Source organism: Strix aluco, chromosome 5 (genome assembly GCF_031877795.1).
Source record: "Strix aluco isolate bStrAlu1 chromosome 5, bStrAlu1.hap1, whole genome shotgun sequence".
Classification (NCBI taxonomy): Eukaryota; Metazoa; Chordata; class Aves; order Strigiformes; family Strigidae; genus Strix; species Strix aluco.
The window spans coordinates 39595833-39611185 of NC_133935.1; the positions used below are offsets into that span (position 1 = coordinate 39595833).

Below are 15353 nucleotides of genomic sequence, written 5' to 3' on the forward strand. Positions count from 1 at the left end.
ACTTAGAGTTTTACAGTCTGAAATGTTCCTTAATACTAGTTCTCTTTCATTGTTTTCTGTTATAAAAAACGAAAAACTCAACGTAGACACAGAAAGCCATGCTGTAGAAATGAAGATCTTTTGAATTCACCATAAATCATGTTTCTATTTTGTGGAGTTTGAAATATGTTTCAGCTAGTAACAGAGACAGTCTTGAAAAATAATACATACTTTTAAATTAAAAACTTCAGTATCATTAGAAAGAATACAGTCTGCTTCTGGTTTTTATTTGCTGCTTCAGATAGCACACTTTCTAGAATGACTTGAGAGCACTCAAAGAAAACTTAAAATTGCTTTCTATCACAAGACATCAGAAGCAGTGCCAAGGCTTGCAGCTATTGGAAAAGCGAAAATGTTAGCAAACTTCCAGTATTAATTTTACAAGCAAAAAAAACCAAGCCCAAGAATGGGAAAAAGATATTTATTTATTCCTTAGTCTAATCTTTTATTTTCTGTACTAAAGTGGTTTTTAATTAGAATTTTTTAGTTCCAAAATGAAATTTGATTCTTAGGTAATCCTGAATTGTTGACCTTACTTTTTATGAGTACTTTCTTTTATGATGATTGGTATATTACACTTAACTTGAGGAAGTGAAGTGCATGTATTAAAAATGGGGAAAGCTACATAAAAAATTTGAATAACTTTATGCTGGATTGGGGTGATGGAAGTAGTGGAACTACACAGCTGAGGAGGAAGAGAAAGCAGGACCTACCTCTTACAGCACAGTGAGCTGCTGTGAATCAACTAATCTAACACTTAACTGTCCTGCAAGTGCCAGGTTCTGAGGCAGGTTTATGTGGTTTGTACTGAGATCCATGCATCCCGGTTTCACTGTTACTAATGTCTGAGTGAGTGAGGGTCCATCTTTATTGGCGCACTGTCTCCCAGCACACGTTTAGGGTCTTCCACTCGAGTCATGCAAGATGTTGAACCTGAAATGAACTTGTAACAATGCAGCTACTTAGGAATATATTAAAAATATTTAGTCTGCTTGGAATTTCTGTGAACAAATATATGATTTGTGCTACTTATGTGTAGTTTTATAATTTCTGAAAAATACTTCTAATGGTTGTCAAAAATATTTTCGGCTGGACAGGCAAGTAATTTTAAGTCAGATCATGGTCCCATCTTTGTTTCCTCTAATTTAGGGAGCAGCTATAAAAATCAGTGTTAGGCTTTTGGAAACTGCCATCTTCTAATTGTTATGAACTTCCTTTTTAATTTTATTTTTTCCCTTAGCACTTAAAGTAACAAAGCTGACACAAATCATGCAAAGTTGTGGTAAACTTAATTGTATTTGTAAGTTATTTAATTGTTTTGTGACATGAGAGAGCAATAGCGTGCATTATGATTTGGTTTTGTGGTGTATCCGTAAGGCTGGATAGACTACCTTCTGCTGTTTTACCTCTGCATTTTATTACCTTACTTCTGCATTTGGCCATGATGTGACTGTTGTACATTGTTTCTAACTTGAATGTAATTGGATAAGGTTCAGAAAACAGATTCCTGTTGCTAAAACACTGGAACCAGGTGCTTTAGAGTTCTGTGGAACTCTGTCATTTCTCTTACCTGCTCAGATTTTCTCATTTGACCTGCAAGCCTTTATGGGGGACAGAAATTTGATAGTATATGACTCCTTGACTTGGCAGAAAAATAACTTATTACAGTCCAGTGGGAGAGAAGTTTGCTTTGTTTTATGATTATTGAGACATCTTTTAGAGACCTCCTTTTTTTTTTTTTTTTTAATAGCTTGAACCATATTTATTAGACTTGAAGTACAAGATACTCTGGGGAAGTGCCTGTGCTGTAGTAGAGATCAGACTAAGTGATGAAAGCAGTCTCATTCTGATGTTGTGATCTATTAGTGATAACAGACTTCACTGAATAGTTATGTTTTGGGCACTGAATAGGCTTCAAGTAGTTGCTGATATAATGCCTTCTTACAGGTATTATTATGGAAAACCAACTTTGATTCATTTAATTATAAAGAAGTTCTTAAACACCATATTAGAAGAACACATATTGATGGTCCTCCTCATCTTCTTGATATTTACCCAAGGTCACCTCATCTCCATGATGAAAAACTTCAGTCAGTTGAGGTGAGTGCAATAAGTACACTAATATAGGAAGCCAGAAGCTTATGTAAACGCTGTCTGTCTAGCATTTATAGTTTAATGTGTTTTATGTATACCAGAGAACTTTTTGTTATGTATAATACTTTGGAAGTAACCATAATTTATGAATCCCCTTTAAGGTTACTAGACTAGCTGATGCTGTCAGATTTATCCTGGTGAATTCCTTTCATGTTTCTTGTGTAAGTCTGTCCTCTACACCTGATTTAAACAAAACATAGGTGATAGTCTGGTTTCTGAAATGTGGCAACTGTTGCAGAAGATATCTGAATCTTCAGTGAGCTTTAGGATACTACTCAAAATCTAACATTAGGTGATAAGTGTTGCACCACCTGTGGCAGGACAAGGTAGTGTTATTACTGAAAGTCAAATACTCGATTGTCACCAGTTGTCCCTCTTTCCAAGACCTTTAGGTATTGTGAGAAGATCTTGCTATCTAAAAGTTTAGAAAGCCTTTCTAGACTAGTAGTGTAGTTTATGTCACTATGTAGTCTGTTTTCCTGATAATTTAGTTCTTCAGCTACTTCACTGTTAAACCTTCTACCAGCAACCCTTGAAAGTATGGGGAGTTAGGGAACCAAAGTGAAATGTCAAATATTCTGTGTCAGTATTTGGAAAATCCTGTGTTTGTCAGGATGTCTGAAAGCTATGCTAAATAGGAAAACAGTACTATGCCTTAGACAAGACTTGTTTATGCTAAAACCCCAGGGATATATTTGTGACTGTCCTTGGTAGATCTGGCTAGCTTCTGCATGGTGATTACCTATACTTTTACCTGGAGAATATGAAAGAAGCTCCAGGTACCTCTAGTGTCCATGAGCTTTATCTGATATAAATCTAGGAACTTTCAGCTTGCTGTCATGTACTATAGAAATTCATCATTACCTGCTTTTGTTCATTTAAAATGCAGATACTGCTGCCACGGCATTTGTTTCCTGCTCAGACTTTTAAAATGCTGAGATTTGAGGATATTGAGCTTTTTGAGTGTGTATATATGCAATATGAATATATACAATATGAGTAGTATAAAGATTGAAAATATTTTGATGGAGGAGGGGAACCCTAATAGGATCCTTCACTAAGTATCCTCATGTGTCTGGTTCTGTTGTCAAGTTGGATGTGAAGCTTTCTGATGCTTAGCATTTTAGTCAGAACAAGATCATGCCAACTGCATGTATGACAAGCTTCATAAAGAAACTTCTGTCCTAAACTGTCATACTCATTGTAAGGTCAATGAATGAAGTTCAGTTTACTAGTAGCAGCCTTCAGTATAGGTGGTCAGTGCTGGAACAAACTCAATCACAACATTTGCCAGCAGATTTAAACCACTCTTGCTGTATCAACAGTTTGCTTCAAGACCCATTCAAACTGCACCCAGTTATAACATGTGCTAAACAAACACAGTAGCTTATAGCTGCAGGGTTCAGTTACTTTCTTTTCCAGACCTCTTCTGCTCAGATGCCTGTCAAAGATATGAATAGTCTCTAAAGGAATTTTCCAGATAATTTTTTTTTTTTTATTTTCCCTGCTCTCAGGTAGCTGAGAAACTCTGGAAAAACATTGAGTTCAGGCTAAAGTTAAACTAAGGCTAGGAAGCACCTCATTACCAATGCTGAAAGGGCACATAAAGGAAATTTCATAGTTGAATATCAAGAAATTATTTATCAATTAGCTTTGACAGATTTCACTTAATCTAATGCCTGCATTTCTTCATGGCTGTGACATTTGTAGCATCTTACAGGCTTCTGGGTTAGGTGCTCCGTAGTAGTGAGAGGGCTCTATGACTTTTTAATTTGTTGTAGCAAAGTTTTGGGCTCTTGTGGTATATTTTCTGTCTTGATTTCAGGATTTTAAGAATAAGCTTGCTGTGTTTAGTTTTCTACTAACATCATGTTAGAATATCTTGCTCTTAAATAAACATGAAATAAATTATATTCTTTGAGACAGAACAGTGTCTGATAGTTTCATCAAAAAAGATATTAATGTACTCTATATTTCTAAATTAAATAACATAATAATAATGATTAGGATCTCTTGCAGCTTATTTCCAGAATTAATGTAATGATATAATAGTTTAGAGAGTGTTAAAGTGAAGTTATCAAGTTTTGTTAATCCATATGTCTTTTCCTTTTTTTTTTTTTAACTGCCCCCTGTCTGTCTCAAAAATTATGGGTTTTCTGTTGTGGCAAGGAAGAATGGATTTCGCCATCTGAACGGAGACATAATTTATCCAGACAAAACTAGTATCAGGTTACTACCAGCAGTAACATGCTTTAGTGGCACTAACTATGCTTGAAATTTTTCAGTGTTCCATCTTAAATATTTCCTCCTGTAACTGAGAAAAAAGAGCATTTCTAGCCCCACTGTGCTATGCTGTACTCTGGAGAAGAAAAAAAGAAGAAAAATATTTTTGTCCCTTTTTAGTTAAAACAAACATACTTTTTTTTTTTAAACATCCCAACCTCTTTCTAAGCAACAGGCAATATAGAGAATTGTAGCACTAGGCAGTTCCACCGCAACACCACCCTCATCTTTCTGTGGCTCATCATGTTTCTAATATATGAGGAAAAGGACTAACTGAATCACAGGCATGTCAGAGGGAGCTTTTGGAGGTCATCTGGTCCTGTTGCCAGTGGTACATTGAGTCAGCCATGTCTGTGTCTAGTTAGGAGGCCTTGAAGAGAGGTGGAGATTCCCCAGTCTCTCTGGGTGATCTATTCCAGTACAGCACAGCAATTGTAAGGACACGGTTTTTGCTAGTATCTCATCTGTACCTCAGGTAAAATGCAGAACTACCTCCTTTCTGGGAAGATGATTGATCTTAATTAAACTGAAGTAACAGTATTTTAAGGGACTTGGTAACATATGCAAGAGTTTCAGGCAGGGGGAAATAATTCTGTCCATGCTTTTTAAATTCCTAATGTTTCATGCCTATCCAGGTTTCTTACTGCTTTTGAATAATTGTTGCTTCTCTATCCCTCCTTGCCTCAATGTGGCAAGGTCCCTGCTATTCCAGAACTTTGCTCAGAATTTATTCAGTTGGATTCAGACACAGCTGTAGTGTTTTCACACATCACCAGTTGGAAAAGCTGTTTTGAACAAAACAGCTTGCACAGGGGCATTAAGAATTGTTGGTATTTTGCCTTCAGGATAGTGACAGAAATGTGGAGCTTGGGCATACTCTCACCTTTTCTTAGAACTTTTTCTTACTCATCAAAGCTATACGCAGAGCCAGTAATAGTTAAGATACCTTCTATAGGTTTTTTTCTTTCCCTCTGCCTACTTTTTGAAGCATAATTAACTTTTACAAGAAATTCCTTACTTGTATCTCCTTCCCTTCAGACCAGCAGTAGCCTGAATTTTAATGCAATGCTGAATTTCATGTTCTTGACTTATAAATCTTTACACTTGTACTCCAACTGCACTGATCAATGTGATTCTTGAATATTCAATCAAGTAGAGATTTAGAGCTTACAATCATTACAATTGTTCAGAAAATTTGGAACTGTAAGTAAATGACTTTTTCTCTGAAGGCACCTACTTTTTTTCCATTGACCATAGAGGTAATCTTGGATGACCAGCTCAAATACAGGTGTCTAGCAGTATGTCTAAATTTAGATGAGAAAAAAATCCCAGTTATAGCCTTCCTTTGAAATAAGGAGCTTTTGGGCATATTTGAAAATAGTATGTTTAATCACTAATGCGATTTTAGTGTAATATACTAAAAGAAATGCATTCCATTTGGTGACAGTTGTATTTCTGAATTTCCTGTGTTTGCATATAATTAATCTTTCATATACTAGAGACCTCTTTAAAGCAGATGGAAGATAAAAATAACAGTTTCCTTTAAAAACATAGAAACTCAACACATCTTAATATGTTCAAACCTCGATACTATCTTGACCATGAAAGCTACTACTGATTTAGTTAAAATTTTCAGTATAATTTCAGTTCTGTTTTCTTAGATGAAGGAAACCAAAATATACGCTAGGTGGCAGTAGAAATAAGAATATATGGCTTACTTGGCTTGAGGGCTTCAGTCTAACACAAAGAACAGTGTTTAATCAAATTAAAAGCTAAATTTCTCTTGCTATGTTTCGAGAGACTATTTCACAGCTAGCTACATCACTTTCCTGGGAAATACTTTGAGTAATTTAAAACTTCCTCTTTTAATTTTACTAATTTTTAGGTTTTTGATATACTACCAATGTTATGAAATACATTATAAAAATAAGGTGAAAGGTGGGGGATTTTTTTTGAGATTGGATATACTTTATTAAAATCAAAAGAGGGATATTTGTAGGTGCATAATCATTTACTTAAAGCGTATGGCGGAGAATCACATAGTTAGTTGAGCCTGCTTCTTTTGTTACTCCCCTAGTTCTCTGTCCTAAGCAGTGATCCTTATTTCTGCCTCTCACTTTCTTTAAATAATATATTTTTGTTTTGCTCCACTTCAGTCTTTAGAAATCTGTAATTCCGTACATTAAAGGTTCTGTAGAAACCTTCCTTCATTTTCTTGTGCTGTGGATCAAAATGTGGTAGTTGTATCATCATATTGGAAGATGATAATGAAAGTACTCATATATCAGTTTACCAGGTAATTAAAGGAAAGCTTTGTAAGACTGTTTTCGAAAGCCTTTAATACATGACAGTTCTCTCTACCTTGCTTTTTGACAGTTCTCTCTACCTTGATTTTAGTGTTCTGGTTTTTCTTTCTTGTTTTCTAAAGTTAAGTTTTTTCCAAATATGTTTGGTGAGATTATTTGACAGCTAACTACACCACCTTGTCAGGAAATGTCAAGTCATTTGAAACTTTTACACTTAGCTTCGTTCCATTACCCCATTAATGTTTAGTGTGACATTAAACATGAATATCTTCAAGAAGGGTTTAGCTATAGCCTTCGTGTTTTTGTGCTCTTTTCTTTAGACACTTTGCTATTTCTGACTTATTGCTTAATGATTTTATTTATCTCTATATATATGGATAATGTCTTTTTATGTGGCCTATGACAGTTTTTGCACCCCTATGCAATGCCCTCCATCCTCCCCTTATCTCTGATAAAGCAATGAGCAGAACTCTATGCAGAGGAGACTTTCATTCCAGCTCCAGGATGTGACAATTCCACATAATGAGCACATTTTCTTAACTTAATCATACCATGTATTTATTTAGTAACCCTGTATCCAAAAAAGCATTTAACTCATTCTACAATATCTCTGATGTATATAACAAGGAGATTATCTCACAGAATCATCTAGGTTGGAAAAGACTTTGAAGATCATCCAGTTCAACCATTAACCTGACACTGCCAGTTGCCAACTACACCATATCCCTCAGCGCTATGTCAACCCGACTCTTAAACACCTCCAGGGATGCGGACTCCACCACTGCCCTGGGCAGCCCATTCCAACGCCTAACAACCCGTTCTGGAAAGAAATGCTTCCTAATATCCAGTCTAAACCTCCCCTGGCGCAACTTGAGGCCATTACCTCTTGTCCTGTTGCTTGTTACTTCATTAAAGAGACTTATCCCCAGTTCTCCGCAACCTCCTTTCAGGTAGTTGTAGAGGGCGATGAGGTCTCCCCTCAGCCTCCTTTTCTCCAGACTAAACAACCCCAGTTCCCTCAGCCGCTTCTCGTACGACATGTGCTCCAGACCCTTCACCAGCTTCGTTGCTCTTCTGTGGACACGCTCGAGTAATTCAATGTCCTTTTTGTAGTGAGGGGCCCAAAACTGAACACAGTCATCGAGGTGCGGCCTCACCAGTGCCGAGTACAGGGGTAAGATCACTTCCCTGTCCCTGCTGGCCACGCTATTTCTGATGCAAGCCAGGATGCCATTGGCCTTCTTGGCCACCTGGGCACACTGCTGGCTCATGTTCAGCCAGCTGTCAATCAACACCCCCAGGTCCCTCTCTGACTGGCAGCTCTCCAGCCACTTCTCCCCAAGCCTGTAGCGCTGCTGGGGGTTGTTGTGGCCGAAGTGCAGCACCCGCCATTTGGCCTTGTTCTTAAACTCAAAGAAGATGTTTCAAGAGCTATTAGTAATAACATAGCTCCTCTACATTAGAGTACTGATAGGTGATAGGCACCTGCTGTCCCTCTTCTGGAGAGTCCTGCAGGTGCATTGCCCTCTCTTCAGTCCCCAAATGATGCATGTCAGAAAAAGACTTTAGGCTTAGATGTCCATAGTATGATTGACAGACAGATAACATGTTAATTATACTTATTGCAGGACTGACTGATGGTCAGAAGCAAATGACCCTGGTTATGCTGGGCACTAAATAACTGTGAGGTCTTTGGAACAGTTGTCTGTCTAATCTAAATAGACAGGGTATGTATAGAGTGTGGGGGGGAAGTAAAATCTGCAATTCCCCTCTTCCTCACCTTAACTCTGATAAAGTGGTAAGCAATACTATATGTAGAGGGGACTTTGATTAATCATGTTTCTGTAGAGAAGAATTTAAAGGAGAAGTTCAGTTAAAAAGGTAGAACTTTCAGATAAATGGAAAGTTATTATTTAAACCATGTTACCTAGCTTTGGTTCTCCTTTTTTCCCTTTCTTTCCTCCAAGCCCATTTGGCAAAATTGGAAGAAAGCAAGACTTGATCCTAATATCTGCAAATTGAGGGAGAATTTTAAGTTATCAGCTCTGATGGCCCGGTAGCAGAATGGATTTTCCTGCTTGTCTCTGGGTAGCTTATTCTCCACTGATGAAACTGTAATCTGATTTAAAAGACAATACTTACAAAAAAGAGCTCATGGATGAAGAATGGCTTGTTGAAACTGAATCCAAGAAAGACCTAAGCACGGCTCGTCAGAAAGGTTAACTAGCTTAAAAACAGAATTAATATCTCCCCTGAAGGAAGGCTTGTTTGTAAGTGCTGCAAAGTGCGAGGGTCACTTTCAGTTTGAATAACCAGGTAACATCTGTATTTAAATGTCTTTTTACCTTCTTGCTTGCTAGTAAGCTCTGTTCATCATCTTCCTTCTCCTGCCCTTCCACCCGCATTTACCAAGGAGGTTCTTGCTTCTGTTAGTTTTAACCTAAATTTCTGCATGTAAGTTACGGAAATCCAAATGAACTGAATAAAAAGGCTTCAAGAAGTACAAGATACGATTGCCTGCTTTCCCTAGCTACTAATTCCAGTTTTAACATCTCATTCTATCTACTTAACAAATGGATCTCTGACCTAAAAGTCTGTATGCCAAGTATGGACCCTAGCATCAGGGATTTTTGCTTGTGGAAATAGAACTGTAGCTGTTACTGACTGAGCAGCTCTGGCCGAGCCAGAGTTTTGACAGTCTTTAGGTGAAATGGTAGGGTCTTTCTCCTTGAAAAGGCAAAATAAAATGGCCCTTGTATCTAATAAACTTTTGGCAACTAAAATATAACCCTGTCACTAGGCAAGTCTGAGTTTTGGTGTTTTTCTTTATTTTTTTTTCCACTTTCAATTAAGATGGTTGGAATTAATGCTGTCTCTGATAAGGCTGCTGTTGGATTACTGATAAAAAGTTGAAAAGGAAAGTTCATTTTGCTTTACTACACCAGACTTCTTGGTGATTTGAAAGTCATCTAGTCTTTCTGTGAATTTTGTCAGTTCAGAAAATAATAATAGTACCTCCATTCATCATGCTGAGAGGGCAAGCATTAGGCTGTGATACACCTAGATAATACAATAGTAGGGAAAGCACACACAGATTTTTATAGGGAGGATTTTCTGATCCTTAGGTGAAACATAATATCAGTAAAAGCAGCAGCTTTCTCAAACTTCATATTCTCTTATATTTTTGTTTAATGCTTCACTTTCAGGAAAGGACATTAGCAAAATATTGTTGAAGTTTTCGATTAACTCCTATAACCAACAGTAAGCAAGTAGTCTGACTGTGGTATTAAGACATCAGAATTGCAGATGTTGTGATGACATATCTGATCAATCAGCCTCTGACATTATTCCAGTATAAAGCAGTTTTTCCTGTGGTTTTAGGAACAGCATGGTTTGTGTTTGGCTGGTTAACTTATCACAGATTTCGGTGTTACCTCCTACCTGTTTTTCAAGTTATTTTGACAATCAGAGTTGGTGTGTAAGAAGCAAGCATGTCAACAGTCTGTCTGCTTGTTTGCAATAGATGACTTGAGGAGCTTCTGTGAGTTGGGAACTGATCAATCCAGGCTGCTAAGTTTGTGCTCACTTTCAGCTTTGGTGCTAATGCTGCACCCACATCAGTAAGGCAACTCAGACTTAGGGACTGGCCTGGTGCACACACTCCTATGCATTGCTGAGCCAGAGTGGCTCAAGCTGATCCTAGCTCAAGCTGAATTGTAGTGGGACTTAAAAGCTGTGGTATGAGACTGTGAGTGAGGATGTGCCGTAAGTAAACTACAACAGGCTGGGGACCAGTGTAACATAAAAAAAAACAGAGTGCTGCATAGTTGTATATGGAAACCTCCACAAGTGGAAGGTTGCTGCTGTCCTCGGACTGTAACAAGCTATTTGAGCATCATTGCTAGAAGGCAGCTTTCAGGTCCAGAGTTATCCAGGGCAGCACACCACTTCTGCTGGGGACAGTCCTCCTGGTTGAAGGAGGAATAGGAAAGACTGCCTACAACTGCACCCATAAGTGATTGATGCTGGAAAGTAAAACTCAAAGGTGACTTTCAGGAGCCCTTATAGTTGTTGTGCACATGCAAAAACTTTCAAAAGCACCTACAAGTGACAGTTACAGATTTGGGAAGTTGTCTGAATACTACCCACTGTTCAGTATTTCAGCAACATCATTGGCCACTCTGTCAATTGCACGGCTATCTTGGTAAATCCATTTCAGACTATACTTCTAACTTCATTTTTGTTGATTTGTCATACAACTGAACTTCTTAATACTTGCACCTCTTGTGGTAGAAATCCCCTGAGTTAGTTTTGGATAATGGATGTTTATGAAGTATAAATTATATTTCTGTAATAAATGTATATCTGGATTCTCTTTCTTTATTACATGATTGCATTTCACATGGTTGGATATTAACATCCTACCTTTATTTTTACAGATTTTAAAGACTGTTTCCAGTCCTTAGTGAATAGTGGTGCCTTAATGTAGCAAGTGGTCCTTTTTATTTCAGTCTTATTTCCCTTTCTCTATTGGTCCTGAAATAATAATATTATAATTCATTTTCAACAGGTCAACCCTACCTTTGATGTGACTAGTACTCAAACACTTGACCCACCTGTCATAGAGATTAGTTCCTCTTCATCTTTCAGTACTCTGGTAAGTTGCCTTCTGGACAGGGGTGGAAAGATAGGGTATAGGTTAAACTAACATGTTATCAGAAATGCGCTCTTTCTGTCTGTATGAATGAAATCTATTTCTTAACAATTGTTGACTGCTCAGAGATCAATATCCTAACTTTTCAAAACTTAAGCTTTCTTTCACAGTTTCCAAGGCTAACCACAAGATGGTGTAATAGCAAAGCTTTCACTTCATGCTAGTAATTTTACCCATATACTAAGCAGAAATTCTAATTATAGGCCCATGTTAATTATATCTAAATATTACTGTTAAAATTTGTGGCTTATTCTCAAACACTTTTTGTAACTCTGTCTTTATCTGCAAATAATGGGAAACCTGAAGAATAGTTGCCTCATCAATAAAATGCCAAAAACTATGTTTTAATTTATCTCCTTCTAAGGCATCTAGTAGTTCTCTAGGAGGAAAAAATAAGTAACACATTTTAAGATGGTATCATAGGATTAGATACGTCTAGTGTTAGCTTTTCATATGACATTGGTATGGCATGTGGGAGGAAAGGAAGGCAATCTTTTAACGGTAGTTTCGTAGGAGGAGAAATATGCTCTCCTGGTATGAAATCTAAAAGACGTACTGTTCTAGAATTAGGTTAAAATGAGAATTTCTCTTTTAGCTCTGAATCTGTTTCTGTGAAGGCATAAATTGTATCTTGACTGATTTTAGTTACCATAATAAAAGTTTGTGTGGCTGAAGGGTTAATATATATGAATAGACAGCAGGTGTGGTTTCTGGTTTTCTATTTTGTCATGAATGCTTTATGAAGAGGTATGTTGTGAAGGTACTTTATAAAATTCATTAAGATCACTTGTTGAAGATCATGATACAGAGGCTGATGTCTAAGAGAAACCTTTTCTTCAAAACAATCGTGTCATAACTTTTATTTGAGAGATGATAATTTCATATATTTTAAGGTTTAGCAGTTGTCATGTTTTCACAATAGAAATATGGTTCTTTAAGATAACTTCAATCAAAAGTAATTTGCAGACTACCAGAAATCTCTGTTAGTAGGCTTGACAGATAGTGGATTGTGGTGGATATAATTTATTGGCTACTTACCACTTTAAAATACTGTGTTCATTACTTCCTGATGTTAATACTGATCACAGAATTCAAATATATGGTTACACTGTAATTCTTTGTTACATACCTATAAATCTGCCAATCATTTCATCTTCATTAATTTTTTTGATATGAGAGCAGTTTATAAAACTTTATGTCTAGAACTCATAGTAGGAATAAGTCGACCCACTAGAGACAGCATCATTTTGATTGCTGGCTCTCTGGCTTTACAGTTGTCTTCATTACAAAAATGTTGCTTCAAAATTCATGCCTTTTGCCAGTGTCAGTACTCACTACGTGGGTTTTTTTTCCATTATCTTGATCTCCTGTTCACCATTGATTCTCACTTTTCCACATCTCAGCATTCACCATCTGCATCTTTTTCCATCTAGCAATATTTCTGTATCCTTGTTATTCAGACTACAGACTTAAGGACAACTGCTCTGTCCAACACACCATTATTGACACAAATCCAGAAACCATTTGCATGTTTTCTCTGTTGCTAGCATCCTTCACCAAACTATCTGATCCTCTCTACTTTCTAATGTCAGTTCATCTTTTAGTGTCATCATCCTGTCCAGTGTCTGCTGCATTACCAGCTTCTGTTTTTTGTGGAATTATCATCTGTTTTTTAGTCCGGCCAGCCATCCAGTCTCTGTGTCTTGTTTCCAAGGGGTTCTGGATCTCAGTGACTTGGACCTTTTCATCTGAAGCTGGCTCAATTTCCTTAATGTATAGAGGTTTCATGTGTTCATCATAAAAATCAAAGGGGGAAGAGCAGATGCTGGATTTCTTCCCAACACACCTTCACTGCTAGATTTTCTCTTGATACTGTTTGTCCTCACTTGAAAGATACTGTGCTTGTGCATTTTTTTGTGGTGGTTTTTTTTTGTTTGTTTGTTTTAAATTTAATCCTCCTCTAATTTGAGGTTACCAACCTCTAGTGTAATTCATTGTCCTCCCCCATCCCTCCCTCTGATTCCAACCCCCCTGGGTTGCTCTTTTTCTACTGGTTATCAAAGACAATATCACTGTGCACTTTTTTTTTCTGCAAACTTGTCAAGACCCATCTTAAAATTGCTTATGGGTTTTTGGTACTACTTCTACTGGAAGAATGACTAAACGTCTAAAAATCTTTGATCAGGTTGCCAGGTTAATTTACAGATGTCCTGTCTATACCTACTTTTTTTGAAGTGTTTTGCTCTAGCTTAAGCAATTCTTCTGCTCTTCTGATATGTGTAGGGAGAAAAATGTACTCTGCACTTACATATCTTTAAGGGTTCTTGTTCAATGTCTTTATCACACATGTAACACAGCAGGGCCCTAAGGTTATTTACAAAACACCTTGGCAAGTCCCTGGACCACTGGAAGTAGCTAATCTTCAGTAGCAGAAGTAAAATAAATATGTTGAAGATACAGTCTGTATCTTCTAGATCGCTGTCTCAAGTATTTAAAGACTGGCTTTGTTGAAGCTGTGATAAGTTCCCTAAAGCTCCCTGAAATATCTTCAAGGAGACTGGAAGTCTATACAAAACCCCGTAATGTTTTGTTGAATGGCTATCAAAATTCCTTAATGGTAAGCAGGCAAACTCCCATAGATCTCAAGCTACTCCAGGAAATAGGAGAAAGTGTTCTCCCTGCTGAGAATCTGTTCTTCATCTATTGGAACTGTGTCCTGTCCTACTGGTCATAGGAAATATGCTGTTACTGCCCCTAAGATGACTTATGGCAAAGCAAAACAGTATTCCTTTTCTTTCCTTCTGTAAAGATTTGTTAATAACAATGATAAAGCAGCATAAGTTGAGAGGGATGTCTGGAGTCATTTCATCTAATTTCCCCATTAAGGCAAGGCCAACTTGGATGAGGTTCCTGAAGGCCTTGTCATTTCATTTGTTAATATGTGTAAGGATGAAGATTCCGCCACCTCTCTGGGCAGCTTGCTCTAGTGTTTGACTAGTGAAAATATCTTTTTTCAATATATTTAGCTAGAATTTCATATGTTCCAACCCATCTGCCTCTAATTCTACCACTGTGGCCCTCTAATAAGGGTCTGGCTCTGTCTTCTCTCTATCTGCCCATTAGATATTTGTGATGGCAGTAAGATCTCCCTGTATCCTTCCTCCTTAAGGCTGAGCAATCCTGGTTCTCTGTCTTTTCTTGTATATCATGTGTTCCATCCCCCTCACCATCTTGCTCTCGCTTTGCTGGACTTGCTCCAGGATGTCAATGTCTTGTATTGAGAAGCCCAAAACAGGACACACAACTCCCGATAACTAAGGTGCAGCTAAGTATCACTGTCATCTGTTCTTGACAACAGTCTGCCTGAAGCATATTTGAAAAACAAATATTTAAAAATTTAACACTCTTGATTCTTTATTGTAAATTTAAAATATATGTTTAGATATTTCCTTAGCAATTCATTTATATTTTGAGCTTTATCTGTATGAGGAAATACTGGTATTATCTTTTCCTCCCACTCCTCCTCTTCTTTTCAAGGAATTTTAATTTGTTGCTTCATCAAAGCCAACAATCCATAACAACTTCCACACTTAAAATGCCTACTTACGTGGGCTTTTTAAATTTACTTGTATTTTCTTGCTTCAAAGATTAAGCCAAGATAGGCAGGTATGGATGTTCTTGTAGGCATTTTGCTAGAAAACACTTAAATTATTAAACTCTCTGAACTCTAAACACCTTATCTTTTCACCCTGTGTTCTAACTTAAAGCTGTAAGGCCAGTTTTTTTTGAATGCAGTGAAAAACCTGTTTTCATCTAAGATTCATGCTGATGCGACTTCCTTTGTAAACTTAGTGAAG

At 37.2% G+C, this 15353-nt stretch overlaps 1 protein-coding gene across 4 annotated transcripts in view; it reads left to right on the forward strand.

Annotated features, from left to right (window-relative positions):
- POC1B (POC1 centriolar protein B) overlaps positions 1-15353 on the forward strand; it is a 55074-nt gene that overhangs the window by 14538 nt on the left and 25183 nt on the right. For all 4 annotated transcript variants that reach the window (XM_074827094.1, XM_074827092.1, XM_074827091.1 and 1 more), the window contains 2 exons: positions 1987-2139; positions 11353-11439. In XM_074827094.1, coding sequence (XP_074683195.1) covers positions 1987-2139; positions 11353-11439 — 240 coding nt within the window. The remainder of the gene's footprint in view (positions 1-1986; positions 2140-11352; positions 11440-15353) is intronic.